The sequence below is a fragment of the Dreissena polymorpha genome, chromosome 4 (genome assembly GCF_020536995.1).
Source record: "Dreissena polymorpha isolate Duluth1 chromosome 4, UMN_Dpol_1.0, whole genome shotgun sequence".
Classification (NCBI taxonomy): Eukaryota; Metazoa; Mollusca; class Bivalvia; order Myida; family Dreissenidae; genus Dreissena; species Dreissena polymorpha.
Genome location: NC_068358.1, coordinates 136940990 through 136963593, shown reverse-complemented (window position 1 = coordinate 136963593; position 22604 = coordinate 136940990). Strand labels below are relative to the sequence as shown.

Here is a 22604-nt window from a genome sequence, read left to right as displayed (position 1 = left end):
GAAAATAAAGGATGTAGTATGGACGAAAGGGAAATATTCAAAAGGACCAACTGAACAAAGCTCGGCTAGCTACGAGCATGACATGAAGAAAAAATTCACACCGCTGAAAAAACGGCAAGTAGAAATAGTAAACAATCGGCAGGACATTGGAAAGGACCTGTATGACATAATAAAAGATGAAGTAAAGGATTCTTGTTTTGTGCTTCTACAGGAAAACAGAAGAATCGCGGTGCAAAAAGCAAATTTACCAGCTTCTGTGATGCAGGTTGCAGAGCTGGTGAAAAATAATGGAAGTGATGACATGTCAAATGTCATGATGGACAAGCTCCAACTGACAGAGCAAGACTGCGAGGCATTGAAAAATGAAACCACTGCCCAGTCATTTTCAGATGTTTGGAAAGAGCAAAGGAATGGCAGACTAACTGCAAGTATATTTCAAAGGATCAGTACCCGTGTTGACACTCTGAGAAAAGACCCTTCTGCAGATCCTTCAGCGCTGCTGAAGACAGTCTTGGGCAAGGCTGAAGTTAAACAAACCAGTGCCATGAAACACGGAATAGCCTTAGAGCGAGTTGCCAAGAAAGCATACGTGACCCTTATGAAAAGCAAGCATAAGAGGTTTAAATCTAAGGACTCTGGACTTGCGGTGTTACAAAGTAAGCCTTTTATTGCTGCCAGTGCAGATCTGGAAACGGAGTGTGAATGCTGTGGCAAGGGGCTTTGTGTGATAAAATGTCCAGAATCAATAAAGAACACATCCCCATCTGCTGACAATTTAAAGTATTTGAAATTGGAAAATGGTACTCTATCATTGGACACAAATCATCCATACTATTCACAAATACAAGGCCAGATGAAAATCCTGGATCGAAAACACTGTGACTTGTTTGTATTTACTTACCATGGCCATGAGTGTATCAGAGTACCATCTGATGAACAATTTTGGCTGATTCTTGAAGAGCAGTTAGTTTGTTTTGGAAAAAATTTGTGTTAAAGGCACTCTTATCCGGTGTTACAGATGAAATTGACACAGAAAATCAGATGCCAACAAGCCAGGTTTCATACATTGATGTCAGTGGGCAGCTTGACATGGACAGCAAGGCACAGATACATGTAGCATGTAGAAAAGCCCTGGAGCCAGTTTTGGAAAGTAATACCGGTGCATCTAACATTCAAACTGCTCCGCGAAAGCGCAGGAGATTGTGCGTCAAAAAGACTCGTGCCGCTGTCTACCTTTGTGGTGTATGTGGACTGGACTGTATTGATAAACCAATGTGTGACTCAGAGAATTCTGTAAATTGTGATGCATGTGGAGTTTGGGTGCATTATGTATGTGCCTATGTTACAGATGTACTGTTGGTTAATTTCGACAAATAGTTTTGCCCAAGATGCAAATAGCACATGTAAATATGTATGTATAATGTAAATAACACAGCCCAACAGGGCTAACCCTGGCTCATTATTGTCTGTAGCCAAATTTTAATTTACACTGGAAATACCTACATTTTTGGTTATTGTATGAATATTTATACTCACTAAGTTTTTACCAAATAGAATTTTCTTTAACCAAATCTAAGCCTTTGGCAAACTTGGCAAAAGGCAGAGTAAGCTCTGCAAATAAAATGAAGAAGGCAGTGATACAATATCATGCGCAATTGACGTTACACTGGTAAGCCTTTGGGTCCTTAATGAGTACATTGTTGTTGTTGTTATTTTCAATTGTTTTTTATTACGCTGTATGTGTTATTTGCATTTCTATGAGTACCACAGCATTAAACTGTTAAACATGTTTGCTGTTGTCACTTTTTTTCCGACTGTATAATACAGTCAATACCATTGACTAGGGTATATACCTACATAATGTTCATTAACAGGGGTGATATTAACAAAGCTCCTTACATACATGTAACTTCCAAAAGTTTAAAGAGTATGATATGCTTACTTGAAAATTACATATTTATTAAAATTATTGCTCTATAAGCAACTATCTATTTTGAACATCAGAATTCAATGTAATACATACGGAACCTTAATTTAATATTAAAGATATTTGATGACTGATAAATTCCCAAATTAGTTTACCTCGTCACAAAGAAGTTTTGTTAATATTATCCAAGGTGAAAATGTGCGCTAAATCTGATGATTAATGCGCATTCACTACATGAGATAACTGGATCGTCAACAGATAAATTCATGCGATCAGTTCTTAAATATGCATAAGTTGGTTGAATGAATATGTGTCTTAATAGTTCTGTTTTATAATTGTGCTGTCATATCATGAAACAAAAAGTATTATTTGGTTACTTAGTAAATGTTCTTGTATATCCAACGTTATAGATATAAATTAATGATAAAGAATTTTTCAGTGCATTGAAACGCTTAAGAGTTGCCTAAACAGTCTCATAAAAATTTAAGAATTCAAAGCATGAAATGTAAACAAACAAAAAACATTTAGCTGTAATAACCATTTATTTTTACATACAATGATTATTTTTGCTTACAATGATGCAATATTTTGAAATAACAGAACTTTAAAAATCATGCAAGTTGAACAAGTAAGTTTTAAAAACCTGTAATTGCCAAATACATATTCTGCACTTCAATATCTGATATAAGACAAGAATATCAGTGAAATTGATGGATGCTCCCCAATGATGCGCTTTGTCAATGTATGTGTTAATAAACACCTAAAAAAATCTATTATTAGCCTCGGTGACCTTGACCTTTACCCCAGTGACTTCAAACCTCATCAAAAGATAGAGGTCCATGCAAGGTACCTACATGCCAAACATGAAAGCGATTGGTAAAGTATTGAATGCGCTATAAGAAACAGTAGCAAAAGTGTGACATAAGGAAGTCTATTATTAGCCTCGGTGACCTTGACCCCAGTGACCTCAAACCTCATCACAAGGTGAAGGTCCATGCAAGGTACCTACATGCCAAATATGAAAGCGATTGGTAAAGTATTGAAGGCGCTATGAGAAACGGTAGCAAAAGTGTGACATAAGAAAGTGAGTAAGGAAAGACAAACTGGCAACTATATGCTCTGCCGAAATTTTATTTCGGGGAGCATAAAAATGTAACCGACATTTATGCATTCCATGCCCATAATAAAATTGCATTTCAAAAACAACACAAACAAATTCTGTACACCAGTTTACAGTTTATGGAAACTATCCAGTGATGACAACCATGTACATGTATCTTCCAACTACGATTGGTATATTGGTACCCTTATATTGCATAGGGCAGAGCAGACCATCACCATTTCATCTGTGTGATCCACAAGTGAAATTGGAATTTCATTTGCCAGTATACGAAATGTTTTTAATCTCCTGATTACCTGCTCAATTAAAATTCGGTGATTTGCGATTTGTTTAGTTTTTTGTACACAAGCACTTGACTTCTGAGAATTTCCACACTTGCCTGGTGGCTTATGCAAACTTATGTTTTGTTGCATGCATTCCATAGTGATGTTGAATCCTTTATCTGCCATTATCATGGAGTTTGTAGGCAACATGTCCAAATACCCACAGTCTAATGTAAGAGCCTTATCTGAAATTCTACCGAGGTATGTACATGTAGGCGAAGCAAACACAATTTCACTATGAGGAGCACACGCGACAAGAATTTTCATCGTGTTATGGTTTTTGTAGTTGCTCCAAGTTGCGCTCTGGAGATGAGGGTCTTTGGGCGTTTCAATAAATAATTCAGTACAGTCTATAATTGAGTGCAGATCTGGAAATTTCCGGAATCTTTGGGGTTTAGAGGCAATTAAAGACTCTTCGGTATGTACACCATAGACTTTAAGACTTCGAATGATGCCCTCAGCCATGCAAGAAAAATTCTTGAACATAAAGTTTCCGAAATATCAAATCTTTTGGACAAGAGATCAGCGGTGTCATCCTGACCAGAAAAAAGCGTTTGTCGAATAAATGTTTCCGCATTACATAAGTGCTCACAAAGTAACATAACCCGTAACCATCCCGTGACCGGTTCACTTGCAAAAGCAAACGAGACCGCAATACCACACCTGGATACGACAGTTGAGTTCGAAAAATGGTTTGGGGGGTCTTTTTCCTTATGTTAATACAGTAAAAAAGCTTGTGAACACTCTAGAAGTCACATTTTTTGCTTAATCATCATGAAATTTTGTCAAAACATTAGCTATGTGGATGTCTCGGACAAGTTTGAAAATGGTCGTGATAAGTGGAAAAACATGGGCACCAGGTGGTGGGGCAGTTTTCTTTATATATATAAAGTGAAAACATGTGAACAGTCCAGAAGACACATTATCTTCATGAAATTTGGACATATCTTGGAAGAGTTTAAAAATGGTTCAGGTCTGTTAAAAAAAAACATGGCCGCCAGGGGGCCATTTGTTGTTCATTCTTCATGAAACTTGGTTAGAACATTATTGTGTTTCATTGATATCTTGGGTTGCAAAGAACAGGTCATTTCTTTTTATCTCAGGTGAGCGACTTTGGGCCTTACAGGCCCTCTTGTTATACTTAGAAAATTGATAATTTTGGTTAAGTTTTGTGTTTAGGTCCATTTTATTCCTTAAGTATCAAAGCTATTGCTTTCATACTTGCAACACTTACTATCTAGCATAAGGGGACTGTGCAGGCAAAGTTATGTAACTCTGACTCGCATTTTGACAGAATTATGTGCCCTTTTTATACTTAGAAAATTGAAAATTTTGGTTAGGTTTTGTGTTTAGGTCCACTATTCCTAAAGTATCCAAGCTATTGCTTTCATACTTGCAACACTTACTAACTATCATAAGGGGGCTGTGCAGGCAAAGTTATGTAACTCTGACTGGCATTTTGACGGAATTATGGGCCCTTTATACATAGAAAATTGAAAATTTGGTTAAGTTTTGTGTTTTGGTCCACTTTACCCCTAAAGTATCATAGATATTGCTTTCATACTTGGAACACTCACAAACTATCATAAGGGGACAGTAAAGGACAAGTTGCATAACTCTGGTTGTCATTTTAACAGAATTATGGCCCTTTTTTGACTTAGTAACTTTGAATATATGGTTAAATTTTGTGTTTAGATCCACTTTACTTCTGAAATATCAAGGCTATTGCTTTCAAACTTCAAATACTTTCATGCTATCATGAGGGTACTGTACCTGGCAAGTTGAATTTTACCTTTCTCAAGGTCAAATAATTAAATTTTGCTAAAATTGCCATAACTTCTTTATTTATGATTAGATTTGATTGATACCTTGACAAAATAACTCTTACCTGACATACCACAATAGACTTCTCCCAAACCATCCCCCATGCCCCCCCCCCCCCCGAATCCCCCCCCCATTTTTTATATTTTTTTTTAAAGATCATCTAATAAATGACCACCAAACCGCCGTCCCACTATACCCCGCCCCAACCCTCCCCCCCATCCCTAAAATTTTTATTTTTTTGAAACGGTTAAAAACACAAATATTTATTTTATTATTTTATTTTTGAAATACCGTCAAGAATCCCCCCCCCCCCCCCCAACAAAAAAAAATATTTTTTTTTTGTAGCATTTTGTTTTCATTTTTTGAAGATAATGTAATAAATGACCACACCCCCACACTATACACCCTCTCCACTCCACCGCTCCCTCATTAATGATTGAAATTGGGATAGGTACCTTCACCTTTAAAAAGAAAAATAGATGAGCGGTCTGCAACCACAAGGCGGTGCTCTTGTTTTTGAATGCTGTAGTCTGACATACTTTTTTACTGATCCTAAAAACTTTAAAGACCTTAAAGTTCATAGTTTGCTTCTTTCATTATGTTTAATAAAATACATGGTCAAATCTTGTTGGCAAGATTTTGTGTTGCTTTTTTGATTATTTGTTTATGCTAACATGAATGTATTCAGGTGAAAGCAGAAGATGCCAAGGTGTATGATGTTGTGGAATTTGACGGTCCCCCAAGAACTGAACAGAAGCTGTGGCCAAAGCACTGTGTCACCAACACATGGGGCTCTGAACTGCATCCAGATTTAAAGGTATTAATGTCGCATCATGTGAAAATGGACCATGTGCAGTTGCACAGTCTAGACAGGAGTTACAGGATAGTCATGAAAGCGGCGTTTCCGTTAGCTTTTAAAAGTTGGAAGTTCTGACTTCCAAGCCTAAAATTTTGGACGTCCCAGACATAAAAAATTATAAATATTGAAGTCCCAATTTTATTTTAGAATTTTTAATATACGTACATGTTCCAACTCTATCCATTACCGGATAATCCAGTATTATTACGATTTCTATTTTCAAAACCAAAATACGGACAATATTGATGTCCGCTATCGTCCGCCATTTCAGCAAGTTGAATTGTGGGATGGGGGAATTCCCATTGAACATGCCTTAATCACGTGACGCGATTTGAGAGCATAGAGCACTGTTCATATTTAGTAATTATGACAAATGAACGACTGAATTTAAAATGTAACAATTACATGTAAATTATGATCGACTACAAATACTTTATCGTAAAACGACTGGGATGGGGGAATTCCCATTGAACATGCGTTAATCACGTGACGCGATTTGAGAACATAGAGCACTGTTCATATTTAGTAATTATGACAAATCAACGACTGAATTTAAAATGTAACAGTTACATGTAAATAATGATCGACGACAAATACTTTATCCGAAAACGACTGTCCGAAAAAAAAAATGTACGTGTTTTGCGCATGAGATAATATGTGCATATCGTTTGACTGCAGAAAATGAAAACCAATTACTCATTAAATACGTAATCAATATATAATTTGGTTAACATATTGCTTTACAATATGCTCTTGCACTACTTAATTTGCTAATCGACACTTCCAAAAATAATTTTCAAGATGGCGGACATTGACTTTTAAGATTTTTGGAAACTAGCAAAGATTTTTCGTCAATTGCAGTTCATGTCCGTACCATCTGCTAACAAATCGGAAATAAATAAATAAAATACCGGGGAAAATCGGTACCGAACGAACATTTCCGAAATGCCGACTTTGTTCTCAAATCATCGCACATGCGAACGAATTTTCGTGAATTAATTGTTTGTCGGTTTATTTCCAAACTGTCTTTTCAGATTTTTGCTATCGCCAGAGCCGAGATTTAACCGCATTGGCGATCAGGCGATGGGTTAATTTTGCAGACTGCTTATTTTCAAATGCGTATAATGAAACGTGTTATCCGAAAAATTCAGGATTTTATTATTCACGGAAAGTTACGAAAATTCTAGCAACAAATAAATATTTCTCGTGTATTTCGTTTACAGATGAAAATCATGCGAAAATTAGACTTCATGTACAACGTCATGTCATTCTTCCTCGGGGAAAGCGTGGACTCAAATATTTGATTGCTGAATAAATACTTCATATACAGCTTCACGTGGGGTCGGCGTGTATTCAGCTGCCTGAGCGCTGATTGGCTGATGCGCTTACCAAGACGACTTTGATTGACAGCTGGAAAAATCAATATTGGCCACTCGCTGAGAAATTCATTGAAAACAGTAGCTCATGGGCGGAGTTAACGGTCTGAATAACCCGATTTACTGTTGACATTTGTACGTGTTGTGTATTAGAAAATAGCGTACATGCTGATTATCAGGCGTCCAAGGGACTTCCACCATTTGCATAATGAACATACCACTGCGGTTTTCGGGCGTAATTTACTCCCGGATGTCCACTAACAGAAGCGCTGCATGAAAGTTTTCTCATTAGAGTTTAGGGTAGCTCCTGACCAGACTAAGCAAAGGCGCTGGCTGGTCTGGAGATACACTGGCCTGGAGCTAGCTTGCTTCATGTGGCATGCAATCAATTTTTGAATGACGTGGCTCATTGGTTTCTTGTGGTCTCTGAAATTTATGCAATGAATTTCAAAGTTTAATGAAATATAACATTAATTTTCATAACATATTTGGTTTTTGCTTACTGTGGCATGGACAATGCATTGTTATAGTTGGAGTTTATTTCAAAGCTTTTATGTAAAAAACATTTTCATGGGCTGGTATTTAAAGTTCATACTTAATGTGGCATGGAGTCTCAGTCTACAGTATTAAAGCTAACTTTTTGTTATTTAACAAAAAATTTAGCGCTACTGTGTCCTGAAAAATTCGAGCTATATTTCTCACCTATGTGTCTGCATCATGCAGACGTAATGCTCTGGTTAACATGAACGTCTCCATATCACTGTTTCTACTGCAGGTATTTAATTGAAACTTCTAAAAAAATCAGGTTTATTGTGTGAGGTCATTGACCAAGTTCCATAACTCTTGACTTTCAATTTAGCAGAATTGTTGTCCTTTTTGCATTTAGAATATCAGGGGTTGTAATATGCCGGATTGATCCGGAAATCTGGATTTCAAGGCACCAGGGTCACTTTTGAGATCAATAAAAATTCGAGTTTGTTGGGGGGGGGTGGGGGTAAGGAGTGATTCTTGGTTTATTTCGGTTCTACAGAAGATAACTCCTGCGCTGATATCATAAAATTTATTTGTGTCGTGTTCTGAGAAAACTGGGCTTAATTCATGTGCCTAAAGTGTTGTCCCAGATTAGCCTGTGTAGTCTCCTTACCGAAAATCAAGTTTAGGCGGAAAGTGTCGTCCCTGATTAGCCTGTGCGGACTGCACAGGCTAATCTGGGACGACACTTTACGCACATGTATTATGCCCTGTTTTATCAGAACAAGACACATTAGTATTTATCCTGTGAATTCCAGGGATTTCAATAGATTTTAAAAACCAGGAGTCAATGACCCCTGGACTGAAATTTTGAAGAGTCAAATTGAAAAATATTGGGGTCAATTTTGAAGCGCGTTTATTGTGTTTTTGTCTGTATTATTCAATTGTTTAGATAAAATATGCTCTATGAGTAACACAATATCTTAAAAAGTTTTACTGCTTTATTAAATAACAATACCATGCCATGATACATAACACAAAATATTTTAATGAATTGGCACATTAAAATATACTTCCTTATTAATATTATAACACATTTAAGACTTTTAACACATTTAAGTAATTTAAATATATGTACCCGTAGCACGTTTTCATCACATATTTATCGTCATTATATTATCATCATCATCCCTATGATAGCTTTTCAAACAAAACACAATTTAAAATTTTAAATGCATGGAACATCTAGTATATCTATTACTGTTTATCCGAATACTATACATGTCCGAAATATGTACACTTAAGAATTTCTTACTCGTAGTAGTTATTCTTTAATAATCCAAATTTTTCTTGTTGTTATCTGGTTTAACAAACCTTATCAAATGTTTGTTAAATCCATTTAATGCTTTCTCCATTATTGAATCACAATAACTTGCAATTTGAATCGCCAGCTTTGAATTGAACCCGGGTTAAATGTTTCGTCGGCCATTTACAATGTCGAAGGTCATGACGTTGCAATTTAATTCTACTCGGGTAATTTACATCTAATCGAGGAAATGTGTTTTCTCAATTTTTATGTGTAGCATTATGACTTGTTAGTATAAAAAATTAACTGAGATTCCAGTTAATATAAGACGGGTGTTACTCGTAATTATCGGTGGAATAACAAATGACAAAACTCGCTGGACTAGTGGATCTACGTAATTATTAGACCTTAGATCAATTGTGTTTTTTCTTTAATTACTTTTGCGACTTTCTTTTATCGTGCCGTCTGCAAAAAAAACAACTGCAATTATCGGATGGTCAATCAATCATCACGTAATCACTGCTGCTAATTACCCAGTTAGTGCGCACGCACTATTTAGACGGTGACACGTGTATTGGAAGAGATGAGATAAGATAAACAACACCCTCTATTATAGACAGAGTTTCGAATACTGAAACATTACTTTCAATACGGAGCACAGCGGGATTTATTACCATGGAACTTGAGATGTTAACTGACTGACGCACGGGTCAAATTTTTGATGCGTCAAAATGACGCACGGCAGAAAAAAGGGTTGCGTCAAAAACGAGTCATTTTTAATTTGCTCGCGTCAAAACGCAGGATTCTGCGTCTATTGAAATCCCTGGAATTCCAATAAACAATGCGTTTATAAACATGGAGTAACAACGAAAAAATCCCAAGTTTTAAGGCAAATTTTGACCACGTAACCTATGTTTAGAAGCTTATAAACGTAATTACTTTTTTATATTTTTATTGTTTCTTTACATAAACGATTAATTTGATAAACTGTGACATTGGAACAAAGGAAAACAACCGTGAATCTTACTTTGCGTGAACAGGTGTGTGGGGGGTGGTAAATTTAGCCACTTGACGAATAATTTATGATTACGTTTTCTTGTAACAGCATCAGTTTTTAGGTGGAAATCGTTAATATTATATATATTGATGTGATATTATTTAGTGCTGTTTATATTATGGGCTAAGGTTGTACTTTTTAATGATTATTTTTTTATTTCAATTTTTCCTGTATTGATTTTTTTTTAAATATTTGGTTAATGTAGTATAATATTATGCTGAAAAATATATGTAAATTCTTGGAAAAAAATCTTTCTTTTGCTATAATAAAATGCATTTAAAACTGCTTGGAAATGCAATCTAGAAGGGTCTGAAAATGATTTAAATCAATTTTTGTCCGGGGGACTTAGCCCCCCTTTATCCCCCTGACAAAGGCGCTGCCCCTTGGCCCCGCTGGTGGCCTGCAGAGCCAGACCCCTGGCTTGTTTTCAGGATTGGCAATCTGGTCCTGTTATGACCCCTGGAATATTCAGGTTTTACATTTTAGTGTGCAGGTACTATATATTATCTACTGAAATTGAAATAAAACTTTTCATATGTGTTCTGGGGCTTTATCAACATTCACTGACCAAGACCTATAACTTTTAACAGCTTTGAAGCAGCATTATGCCCCCTTTGTATTTAAAAAGTGTGGTTAAAGTATGGATTTAGGTTTGCATGCATCAACTGCATTTAAATAGGTAAATATATCTCTGTAGCTGATATAGATATTAAATTGAAACTTCAGACTTTGTTTGGAATGTGTGGTTGCTAAGCAAGGCCTTTAACTCTTACTTGCAATTTTGATGAATTATGCCCCTTTTTGTATGTAGAAAATTGAGGGTGCATGCAACATCTTCATATCTCTGTATCAGCCCTGACATTGAAATAAAATGTAATATTACATGCACTTCATAACTAGTAACAGTTAAGATATATATCCGTGATCAGCCGTTCAGCCCTATGGACACGAGTCTTGTTGTACTTGAAAGTTCAGGATAAAGTTTGCAGGCAATAACTCATTGTGTCTATGTTTACTAAAATACACTGCAACTCCAATATATCATGGTCCGTTATATCGCGTTGTCCAAAATATCGCGAATCGGCTATGGCTCCCAAAAATCTGACAAGCATAATCCCCAAATAAAATGTTTTCATCTGAGAATTTGATGAATTAAAATCCGTTTCAAGCTAGTATTTTTCCCTTTTTTCACCAACTTTAATCCAACATTCATAATCCAGTTTTGACCAGATTGTTTGCTTACATTGTACATCACTTTAACACCTGTGTACTGCAATAAACAATGGCCCCTCTTGTCAAACATCACAGGTCATTTCGGGTGTTACCATTCTGTATTGAATTAATTTTGAACTGCCGAAACGCACCAGTGCACACATGAAGGTGTTCACAATTATAATTGTAAATGTCACACGTCAATACTGACCTATCTCAACAATCTGTGTGCGTTATATACAGTGTAAACTACATGCTTTTAATTAAGAGGTAAAGATCCCTCAGTTTGTCAAAATGAACTACTATTAAAACCCATGCTTTCCATGCTTTTCATGAGAATGAATGACGTCATTTTGTACATTGGTCTAATTTGTGCATGCTTTCTTGAACAATACAACTCGGCAATGTTTTTCGGGTTACAAATTTAATTATATGCATTTGAAAATACTCACAAGGAATAATGTTTTGTGTTATACCAATGAATAACATATGGATATAACACATAATTGGATAAGGTAGGTAAATAGTGTGTTTTGAGATTGCATAACGATGCTAATGCATACATATACATGCATACATAACCTTACAATTTATATCGCGCGCCGGATATATCAAGGTCGCGATCTTTGGACCCCTTCAACAGCGATATATTAGAGTTGCAGTGTATTCAATTAAATATCAATGTATGGCTTGGTGGTTACTATGGTGACAGACCAAGGGCCACAACTCTGATCTGCATTTTAGCAAAATCATGTCTCTTTTGCAATTTAGGCCAGCATTTTTTTAGCTTACCTTTTGTGATCGCTTTTTGTCCGTCGTCCGTTGTGCGTTGTGCGGCGTCAACATTTGCCATGTTAACTCTCTAGAGGCCACATTTATTGTCCAATCTTCATGAAATTTAGTCAGAACATTGGTTTCAATAATATCTTGGATGAGTTCGAAAATTGTTACGTTTGCTTGAAAAACATGGCTGCCAAGGGGCAGGTCATTTTTCCTTATATGGCTATATATGGCTATAGTAAAATCTTGTTAACACTCTAGAGGCCACATTTATTGTCTGATCTTCACAAAACATGTCAGAAGATTCATCCCAATAATCCCTTTCCTTGACAGGTACGCGTTTCTACGACCCTATCTATTCCCTGTCAAATACGCATATCTACGCCTGTATCAATTCCCTGTTATCTACGCATTTCTACTACCCTATCTATTACCTGACATATACGCGTTTTTACGAGGCACGATTTAATTTGCTATTTAAATGCTTAAAATGACGTTTTAAGTGTAACAGAAATGCATATACACCTACGTTCATCATTTTTCTAAAATGGCGAGTAAACATCCGGTAATGTTGCTATTTAAAGTTATGATGCAATTGGCGACCAATCAAGACGAGGGTTTACCATTTGACATGTGTAAATCAAGTTCCGGGATGTGCGCGCTTCGGGCATTTCGTAATGTCCTAAAATAACTGCTATTTTAGAACCGTATTTAATTTGGACATTTTCCGAAAACGTGTTAATAACTCGTTATAAATGCCGTAAAAATAAACACGTTCTATAGGGATATAATATGATTTGGGTGTAAATCGATTTCATTCTTATTGTTGTTTGTTTCCATTATATCGTAAATGTTTGTTTCGGAGATCATATAAGAGAATTACATTGATATGTTTAATGGCATGTGCACTCAAATGTTTTTACAAACGACGCGTGCTTATCTAAAGTTTGTGTTTGTAATACACAGGATATTGGATTATCGGTGCTTGATTGGGCAATAAAACAAAGACGCAGTCGGCGGTCTTCAATATGCCTTTGAACTGACCAACATAATAATTAATAGCGCACGTGTTAATCTTACATTTAGGGATAAGATACACGGGTTCTAGACACTTTGAATAAACATGTTTACCGGACGCAGCAGTAGTTTTCAGATGACGTTTGCGCGCGTGCCATGTTACCGAGGCGTTTTGTAATTTGGTACACGAATACACGGGTTTGTCGGCGACTTCTGGGTTATAAAGTTATATGTCGGCGATCAGATTATAAACTGGAGTATTTGATAATAAAGTAGCCGCCTAAAATTGGAATTTTGCAAATAAATACACAAACTGGAGACTTATTGAAGACGCCGACATTGCCGGATTTCGATCGGTAATAAAATGCAAAATGCAAATTGATTATATGATTATTCATGGCACATTATGCAACATCCAATTAAATTGTTACCGGTATCTATAAATGTTTATAAATCATTTGGTGAATTAATGTAATAGAAATACCAAGTATTGTAAGAATTTTATAAGAAATAATAAAATTGATTTTGAAAATGAATGAAGTTGTTTGAGAAACTCTGTGTTTTTCTATAGTTATTTATAAGAATTTACATGAATTTTGAGGCTTGCAGAATGAATTTATAAAATAAAAAAATCTTCAAGAAAGAAGAATTGTAGTTTAGAAAGTAAGAAAAAAATTAATATTTCAAAATATAATTATTTGTATTTGATTCAACACACCAACTTAGCAAAGTTTCTATATGAGCTGGAAAGAGATTTGCATTTAAACCCAGTAAAACACACAACGGTCAACTTAACATGACTATAACTGATAAATAAAATAATCTAGAAACATAAGTTTACACCACAGGAAAGGAAATTTTATTAGCTAAAACTTTCATATTGAGTGTTTTTCAATAATATTTCAACTTTTATGAGAAAATCAGGTTAAAAGGCAATGAGGGTTGCGTTTCCAAAGAGGTAGATTTGCATTGAAACGCAGTAAAACACACAACGGTCAACTTTGCATGACTATAACTGACCAATAAATTAAGGTAGAAACATACAGTTTACACCACAGGAAAGGAAATTTTATTAGCTAAAACTTTCATATGAGTATTTTCAATAATATTTCAATTTTTATGAGAATATCAGGTTCAAAAGCAATGAGGGTCATAAAACATCGTTTTTCCAATAATGCCTGTAAAGATGGGGTACTGATATTGATAAGATGGTTATCAGCCACTGGTCAGCGGAGCAGCTAGGTCTTGTGGTAACTGGAGAGGCTTTGTCCCACGTCAGAAGATTCATCCCAATAATATCTTGGACGAGCTCGTAAATGATGCCGGTTGGTTGAAAAACATGGCCGCCAGGGGGCGGGGCATTTTTCCTTATATGGCTATAGTAAAACCTTGTTAACACTCTAGAGGCCACATTTATTGTCCTATCTTGATGAAATATGGTCAGAAGATTTGTCTTAATGATATCTTGTATGAGTTTGAAAATGGTTACGTTTGCTTAAAAAACATGGCTGCCAAGGGGTGGGGCATTTTTCCTTATACCGTTAATTCGCAAATATAATACGCCCTCGTGTTTAATACGCACCCCCAACTTTGGTCCAAATTTTTTTGGTAAAAATTCAAAATCCGAGTAAAATACGCACTAAAAAATTCAGTGTCCAACATCGGCCATGACACTGTCATTTCCGAAAAAAATGTATTCACACTTGTTAAAATAAAATTTCAGATTGAAGATTCCTGTTTAAAGTGATCGCTGTCATTTGTTCTCCCACATGTTAAATGTCTTTATATATTTTCTCCATTTAGTTTATTTGAACGTATTATTTTAAACAATAACGACATTTAGAGCAATACCGGTAATTATTGACCATATCGGCAAGCTATTGCATTCCCAGTACACATTATGTTCGACAGTGTTTACACCCACTCTAATTTTCGCGCTTTTAGACAAAGACTTGACAGGAAAATACATGAGAAATAGATTTGCTAGCGTAAGCGTCGGGTAAGCAACAAAATGGGGAAAATATATTTTTGTGTTGTGAAAATAGCAAACCAATTTGGCGTTATCACACATCTGTTTCACAGTGCTACCCCGGTATATTGATCGCGATGTGTTATCGGGCCGTTGTCATGACAGTTGCATAATAAATATCTGTCTATTGTTTATATTACCGTTGATTGTTTTATTAACGCAAACATATGGTTAATTTGATACCAATGTGACAATTTTGAGACAATTCTTTCTAAGACAAATGGTTGCCCTGAAAAGGGCTGTTTTTTGTTTCTCGTTAGTGACGAGTTGATCACAGGTCACTTTCGTCGAACCCCTCGAAATCGCTCTCTTCATCGTCGCTTTGGAAAAAGCGAGCAATTTCTTCTGAAGACATGCCTTGCGGATCAACATCCGTGTAGACTGTCTCCTCTCCGGTTGGATCTGTCTCATCGTCTTCGCTCTCATCGTCTTCGTCTGCGGCGAGGTCAGGAACTGGGGATCGGCTTTTAATTAGGTCCTTGAATAGTATGTCATCTTCTGTGCCGTCAAGATGGTTGCTGATGCAGCACTTCTTGAATGCACGCTGGATGATTGCAGGATCTAGTTGCTGCCAGCAGTCGACTATCCACTGGCAGATCTCCTCAAGTTCCGGCTTTCTTCGTCGCCCCCCGGCAGTAAATGACTGTGGACTGCTGCAGTACCATTCGTTCCACTTCATCTGTAGCATTTGCTTCATTGGCTTGTTGATGCTGACATCTAGTGGCTGCAGCATGCAAGTCATCCCACCGGGTATAACCGCCAGATTTGTCTTGTAGTCGGTCAACATTGACTTAACGTCATCGGACGTATGTGCCCTGAAGGCGTCGAGGACAAGTAAAGAACGCCGGGAGACACCACCTGGACGACGGCCCCACACGGTCTTGATCCAGTCGCGGACAAGGTTCGTGTCCATCCAGCCTTTCTCTTGTACCCGCACTTCTACTCCCTTCGGCCACTTGACGCCTTTGGGCATGGTCTTACGCTTGAAGACGACGTAAGGCGGTAACTTGCCCCCGTCAGCTGTGCAGGCCAGCATAACGGTGAAGCGATTTTTTTCGTTTCCCGTTGTAATTATGGAAACCGACTTCTGCCCTTTCGAGGATATGGACGTGTTCGTAGGCAAATCGAACGTCAGTGGCGTTTGATCGGCATTGCCAATCTGGCTCAATGGGAAAGCGTAACGCTTTCTTTGTCTGATTATGAATCGTTGGAACGTAATGAGCTTTTCTTCGCAGTCTTCCGGAAGCTTCTGCCCTATGTGGGTGCGTCGTCGTACAGAGAGGCTGTGGCGCTCCATAAACCTCCACACCCACCCACGTGAGGCCTTGAATGTCTCTGTCCCTTCTATCCCTTTGGCAAGTTTTTTGGCTTCAAAGCCCAGTTCGATGGTTGAGACGGATATTCCTTGTCGGCGTCGGTCGTTAACGAAGTCTAGCAGCCTCTTTTCTAGTTGAGGGAACTTGGCCGACTGACCTCGCTCAGCCCGTTGGTTTTTTTTCTGGCGAAGCAGACTGGGTTTCTGCTTGCGCCACAGACGAACACAGGCTTCATTACAGCCAAACTCGCGTCCGGCTGCTCTGTTGCCATGTGCCTCTGCATAGGAAATAGCAGCAAGCTTTTCCTTGGCAGTGTACAATGTACGTACTTTGCCCATTTCGACAATTACAAGATTGGCGCTAAAAAGTGCCTTTTTCGACAATTGCAAGATCGGCGCTAAAAAGTGCCTTTTTCGACAATTTCAAGACAAATATTTTTTAAAGATTTGCGTGATTTGGAGCTGTTCTGATCGCAGTTGATGCTGTAGATTTGACGATATGTAGTCTGTAGATGTTTGGAAGATAATGTTGGCCACTGCTAAGTTCTTGTGTTTATAAAGACCCTTGACGGTAAGTGTCAATAAGTGTCAATTAGCAATCGTTTACTCAGGCCCCTAGATCGGGACCCTTTTTGTCAACACCTCGAATACACGGGTCCCGCTGACAAGCGATGGCCCTTCTCAGCACCTTTACCGATAACACATGGGCCACCTGCTGACACCCGGGTCAAGCAGTCAGCAAAAGAAAGAAACAGAGACGCTGTTTTTTTTATAACATTTAATTCCATTTGACAATATTCAGAAAGATGATAATTATAATTATAAAATAATAAGTATTATTATTATTATTATATATATAATATCGATGGTTGGTTTATTTAGCATGTACGGTACTATACGGTGTAGCCGTGACAATTACCGTAAGCACAGTTGCCCCCCTTTGATGTAATTGTGTAATTCAAAATGGCTTACGCGCAGCGAATTGCAACGATTAAGTTGAACATTTTCACAGGAAAATTTTTGTTCTGATCTAAATTCGTATATTATACGCACCCCCTACTTGAAGAAAAATTTGGCAGGTAAAAAAGTGCGTATTATATTCGCGAATTTACGGTATGGCTATGTAAGTCTATAGTAAAATCTTGTTAACACTCTAGAGGCCACATTTATCGTCTGATCTACATTTATCGTCCGATCTTCATGAAACTTGGTCAGAAGATTCATCCCAATAATATCTTGGACAAGTTCAAAAATGATGCCGGTTGGTTGAAAAACATTGCCATCACGGGGGCGGGGCTATTTTCCTTATATGGCTATAGTGAAACCTTGTTAACACTCTAGAGGTCACATTTATTTTCCGATCATCATGAAACTTGGTCAGAAGATTTGTCCTAATGATATCTTGGATGAGTTCGAAAATGGTTTTGGTTGCTTTTAAAACATGGCCACCAGGGGCGAGGCATTTTTCCTAATATTGCTATATATGGCTATAGTAAAACCTTGTTTGAACTCTCGAGGCCACATTTATAGTCCAATCTTCATGAAATTTGGTCAGAAGATGGGTCTCAATGATATCTTGGATGAGTTCGAAAATAATTATGTTTGCTTGAAAAAAATGGCTTCCAATAGCGGGGCATTTTTCCTTATATGGCTATAGTAAAATCTTGTGAACACTCTTAGAGGCCACATTTACTGTCCGATCTTTATGAAACTTGGTCAGAAGATTCATCCCGATAATATCTTGGACGAGTTCAAAAATGATGCCGGTTGGTTGAAAAACATGGCTGCCATGGGTGAGGCATTTTTCCTTATATGGCTATAGTAAAACCTTGTTAACACTCTAGAGGCCACATTTATTTTCCGATCTTCGTGAAACTTGGTCAGAAGATTTGTCCTTATAATATCTTGTTATCTCAGATGAGCGACTTTGGGCCTTTCAGGCCCTCTTGATTTTATTTGTTTTACGGGAAATTTTTCACAAAATTTGAGTACGGGGGTATAAATAAAAATAAAAGCATGAAAAGTGAGCAGTCGACCAAAAAAATAAAAATAAATAGAGGATATTTGTTGGATTCAGTGGATTATCGATTTTAATTCACAAGTGATCATAAAAAACAATATTTTCGCCACGAGTGAAAAAATATATTTTTTATGATCACAAGTGAGTTAAAATCGATATTCCACCGAATCCAACAATTTTTTTTTTATTTTATGCTTTGTTTCACAGTTTATTTATATTGTTAAAGAGTTTAACTAAAGAATTTTGCTGAAATAATGACATCATTTCGTCAAAAAAATGACGTCATTTCACAGTAAACAGTGAAAATTATCGATAATTTTCACTGATAATTTTCATTGTTTGAAACAGTGAAATTATCAGTTTTAATTCACTGATATTTCTCTATAAACCACCGGAGAGCATAAAATAAAACTGTCTAAACTGAATATTTTTTTTATTTTTGAAAATTTAAAATTCAGCCAATTTAACCTTATGTGTACTTGCATTAACCTTTAAGTGTTTTATATATCTAATTACACTGTTGTAGAAGCTTTTTATAATAATAGTAAACATATTTTTATATATATGTTTATAGGTAAAAGTACCTTTCGCATGTATTATACTATATTGCTTTAATAGAGACTATTAAACACGCCAAGTGTGTAGTGTATTATAGTGATCGTTAAACTTTTGTTGAGTGTATATCATATGTATGTTTATAACAAATATAGCATGCATTTGACTTAAATAAAAAAGACTTGAAAACTCATTACATTGTTTAATAGCTTTAACAACCAACTTTGTAACTTTCATCCATAGGTGGAATATGCACACTACTCATGGCGCTGAAGGCACTGAATTTGTTTGCTATTGCATAATCTTAGAAGCAACTCAGTTTTCAAACTAATGTTATAGCTTTTTATATCGCAAGTTTGAAATAAACACAAACCATTCAAATTTTAAAGAGTGTGTCTTAAAGCACAGGTCGAGTTGTGTGTGACTGTTTATCCTCATATTTATGTTATAGAGATAACTTAAACAAAATAATCTTTTTTCACAACTTGTCGCTGCACTGGCAACCATCTTCAGAATTGTGGTTTCCTTGCTTAAGAATAACAAGCCTATAATCATGTACATGTTGTGATACGTGTTTCTAATACTTAATCTATTTTGTTTACATTATTGAGAAATAATTTTGCCCACATGACAGACTTATAATGCAGCATTAACCCTTTGAATGCTGGGAAATTTGTCTTCTGCTAAAATGTCGTCTGCTGAATTTCTAAAATTAGCATATTCTTCGATTTTTTTCAAAGAATACTGTCAGAATAGCAAACAGTTTGGATCCTGATAGAACATGGCGTCTCATCTGGATCCAAACTGTTTGCAAAGGCCTTCAAAATTTGGTTCCCGCACTGAAAGGGTTTAGCCCCGTTTTCCCTGAAAGCAGCCAATAATGTACAGATTTCAATGATAAACTTACCAATGTCATAACACAAGCTGTTTTAAACACTAGACTGGCCAATACGTCCCACAAGCTCTTAAACCTATTGTTTACATAATTACAGGCTGTCGTCTGCTGCAGTGTACCAGTTAAGTATAAACAGAAATGCTTTAATAGCCAATGAAAATTGCTGACGCTTTACAATTAGTCGACTAGGCACAACTAAACAACCCGTATTATAAACAAATTTTGAACAACACTTTCGGCAATCTGCGCATTTTTTTTCTAGTTTTGGATAAAATACCAGGTCCGCGGATGAAATGTAAATAAAAAAAAACGAAAGTGACTTTTATTTTTATTTGGATTTGTTGAAAAATAGGGTCGGGCGCTCCTGTAAAACAAATAATAAAAAAATGCTGGCCTTAGGTTAAGATTTGTGTTTGCCAATCAATCACTCAGTATGTGTTGACCAACCTTGATGAAACTTTGTTTACAGCAAGCTTGAAAGGAGACTTTTGGGGCAACTGGTAAAAAAAAGCTTAGGATGGAGATACTTTTATATTATTTTGTGTGTAGGTAGCTTATATATGCTGACTTAGCATCATGCATGGGATTACATTAAAGTCCAGTCTGGTCAATGGTCGAGGCTACTGTAACTAAATATATAAACTTATTTCTATACATCATGTAAGTTGTGACTGAGGTATTTTGCTGTGTGCATGTAGCTCACATGTAGACCAAGCTGGGTATTTTCTTAGGGGACAGTCAGACCAAGGTCACAGTAACTAAAAATAGAAAAAAGTTTCCACTAAGTAATGCGACTTGCTTTAGGTAGTGTTCTGAAATTTGGTGTGTAGCTAGTATAACTTTATGCAGACTTGGGATTGCATTTTGGGTACTACAGGTCAAGGTTAATGTCTATGTTACCAAACGTCTGAAAACAGACAAAAAGTATTAAGTGTACTCCTATTGGCGATCTGACTCTTAATGTTTTGCGTTTGAGAAGTGTGGTGTGTGTTTTCCTGCAAGTTTCCTCTGGCGCAGTTCTTGATCAGCCAACACAACTTGCTTGTGTCCGAACATTTTTAGATTTAATTAAACTAGTAAAAATATTCCTCTTAAAATATGTCTTCATGATTATTTTATCAGTTTACTAATGGACAATGTATATTACACTATCGAAATGGAAGAATAGTTGAACGTGCTGACTTGGAACGGCTCTTGTCAAGTCAATTGTCAATTGTGACTTGGTTTGTGTTGAAGACTTTTTTTCCCAAAGAACATAGCTGGTTACTTAGTTTTCTAATCACTATTTATGAAGCTCACGGCTCTTATGTCATGGTACATGCATTACAATGTATTGCCTTGTTGCTGTTTAGGACCCTTAATACTGTGAGATGGTCTCAATTACAGATAGCAAAGAATGCCCAGTTTGTGAACAAGGGGCATCACTCAGAGGTTGACAGCTATTCAGCATTCTGGGACAACAACAAACTCTCTCAGACGGAACTCGTGAAAATACTTGCGAAACATAAAGTCACAGATGTATTTGTGTGTGGGGTGGCGTATGATATCTGTGTCGGTAAGAACAACACTTCGAGCCCCATAACTACCAAGTTTCATATACTCAAACCATGTCGTGGCTAAAAATATTGACAAATGATGCTCGAACTTTGATTTCTATTCTTTTAATATCATGATTATGACTGACAAAGGGTGCAATAACTGCAATTAGGAAAATACTTGTTATCATATCGACTGTTAAACTGTAGTGTGAAAATAGGAATGTTTAGCAGGTAGGGCTCCTTTGTAAAAATGTTGGATGTAACATTGTTAGCTGAGTTAGTATAGAACTGTTAATTTGGTATTTATAATTTGTGACCAAACCCATATAATTGTCTATGGGACTTTGTGATGCAACTATTTCTCTCCATGGAAAACATTAAAAAATCTCAAAAAACACAACATTTTATATTTAGATTTATTCTGTACAGATATTTATCATTCTTTAAAGCAAGTCTACTTTTGACCAGGCCCACATCTGCTAGATTCTATAATTTTTTCTAAACTATGCACGTTATCTAATGAAATAAAAACTTATATGTTACAAGTATTTGCATTGGTCAGAATTTTAAGTTTATACACATTTTGACAGATTTTTATAATAGAAAGTATAGTGTTTTTTAATGTTTGTGACTTCTTCAATTGAGTGTGTCTTCAATAGAGATTTAATCTATTATCTCAGCCTTTACAATTTTGTCTAACAACACAATCATCTATATTACTTTGTTGCCCATTAAAAAATGAAGCAGTAAAAAAGTCCCGTTATTACATCATCAGCTATGTCTTTGAATGATTGAAGCCATAGACAAGTACTTTGCACTTCATAGACACTCTTGAAATGCTATAAGAACATGTCTGTGTAACAAAAGTGCATTTTCTACTGAGAATGTTTTTGTTTGATACAATTAAAAATATTTTTATTCTATAAAGGCAATTGTGCTTTTTTTCGAACATACTTTTTGGCGTAACCCTCAAAGTATGC

The 22604-nt window shown here is 36.4% G+C and overlaps 1 protein-coding gene across 2 annotated transcripts in view; it reads left to right on the top strand.

Annotated features, from left to right (window-relative positions):
• LOC127876772 (nicotinamidase-like) overlaps positions 1–22604 on the top strand; it is a 65646-nt gene that overhangs the window by 35439 nt on the left and 7603 nt on the right. For both annotated transcript variants that reach the window (XM_052422244.1, XM_052422243.1), the window contains 2 exons: positions 5883–6011; positions 21473–21641. In XM_052422244.1, the coding sequence (XP_052278204.1) occupies positions 5883–6011; positions 21473–21641 (298 nt within the window). The remainder of the gene's footprint in view (positions 1–5882; positions 6012–21472; positions 21642–22604) is intronic.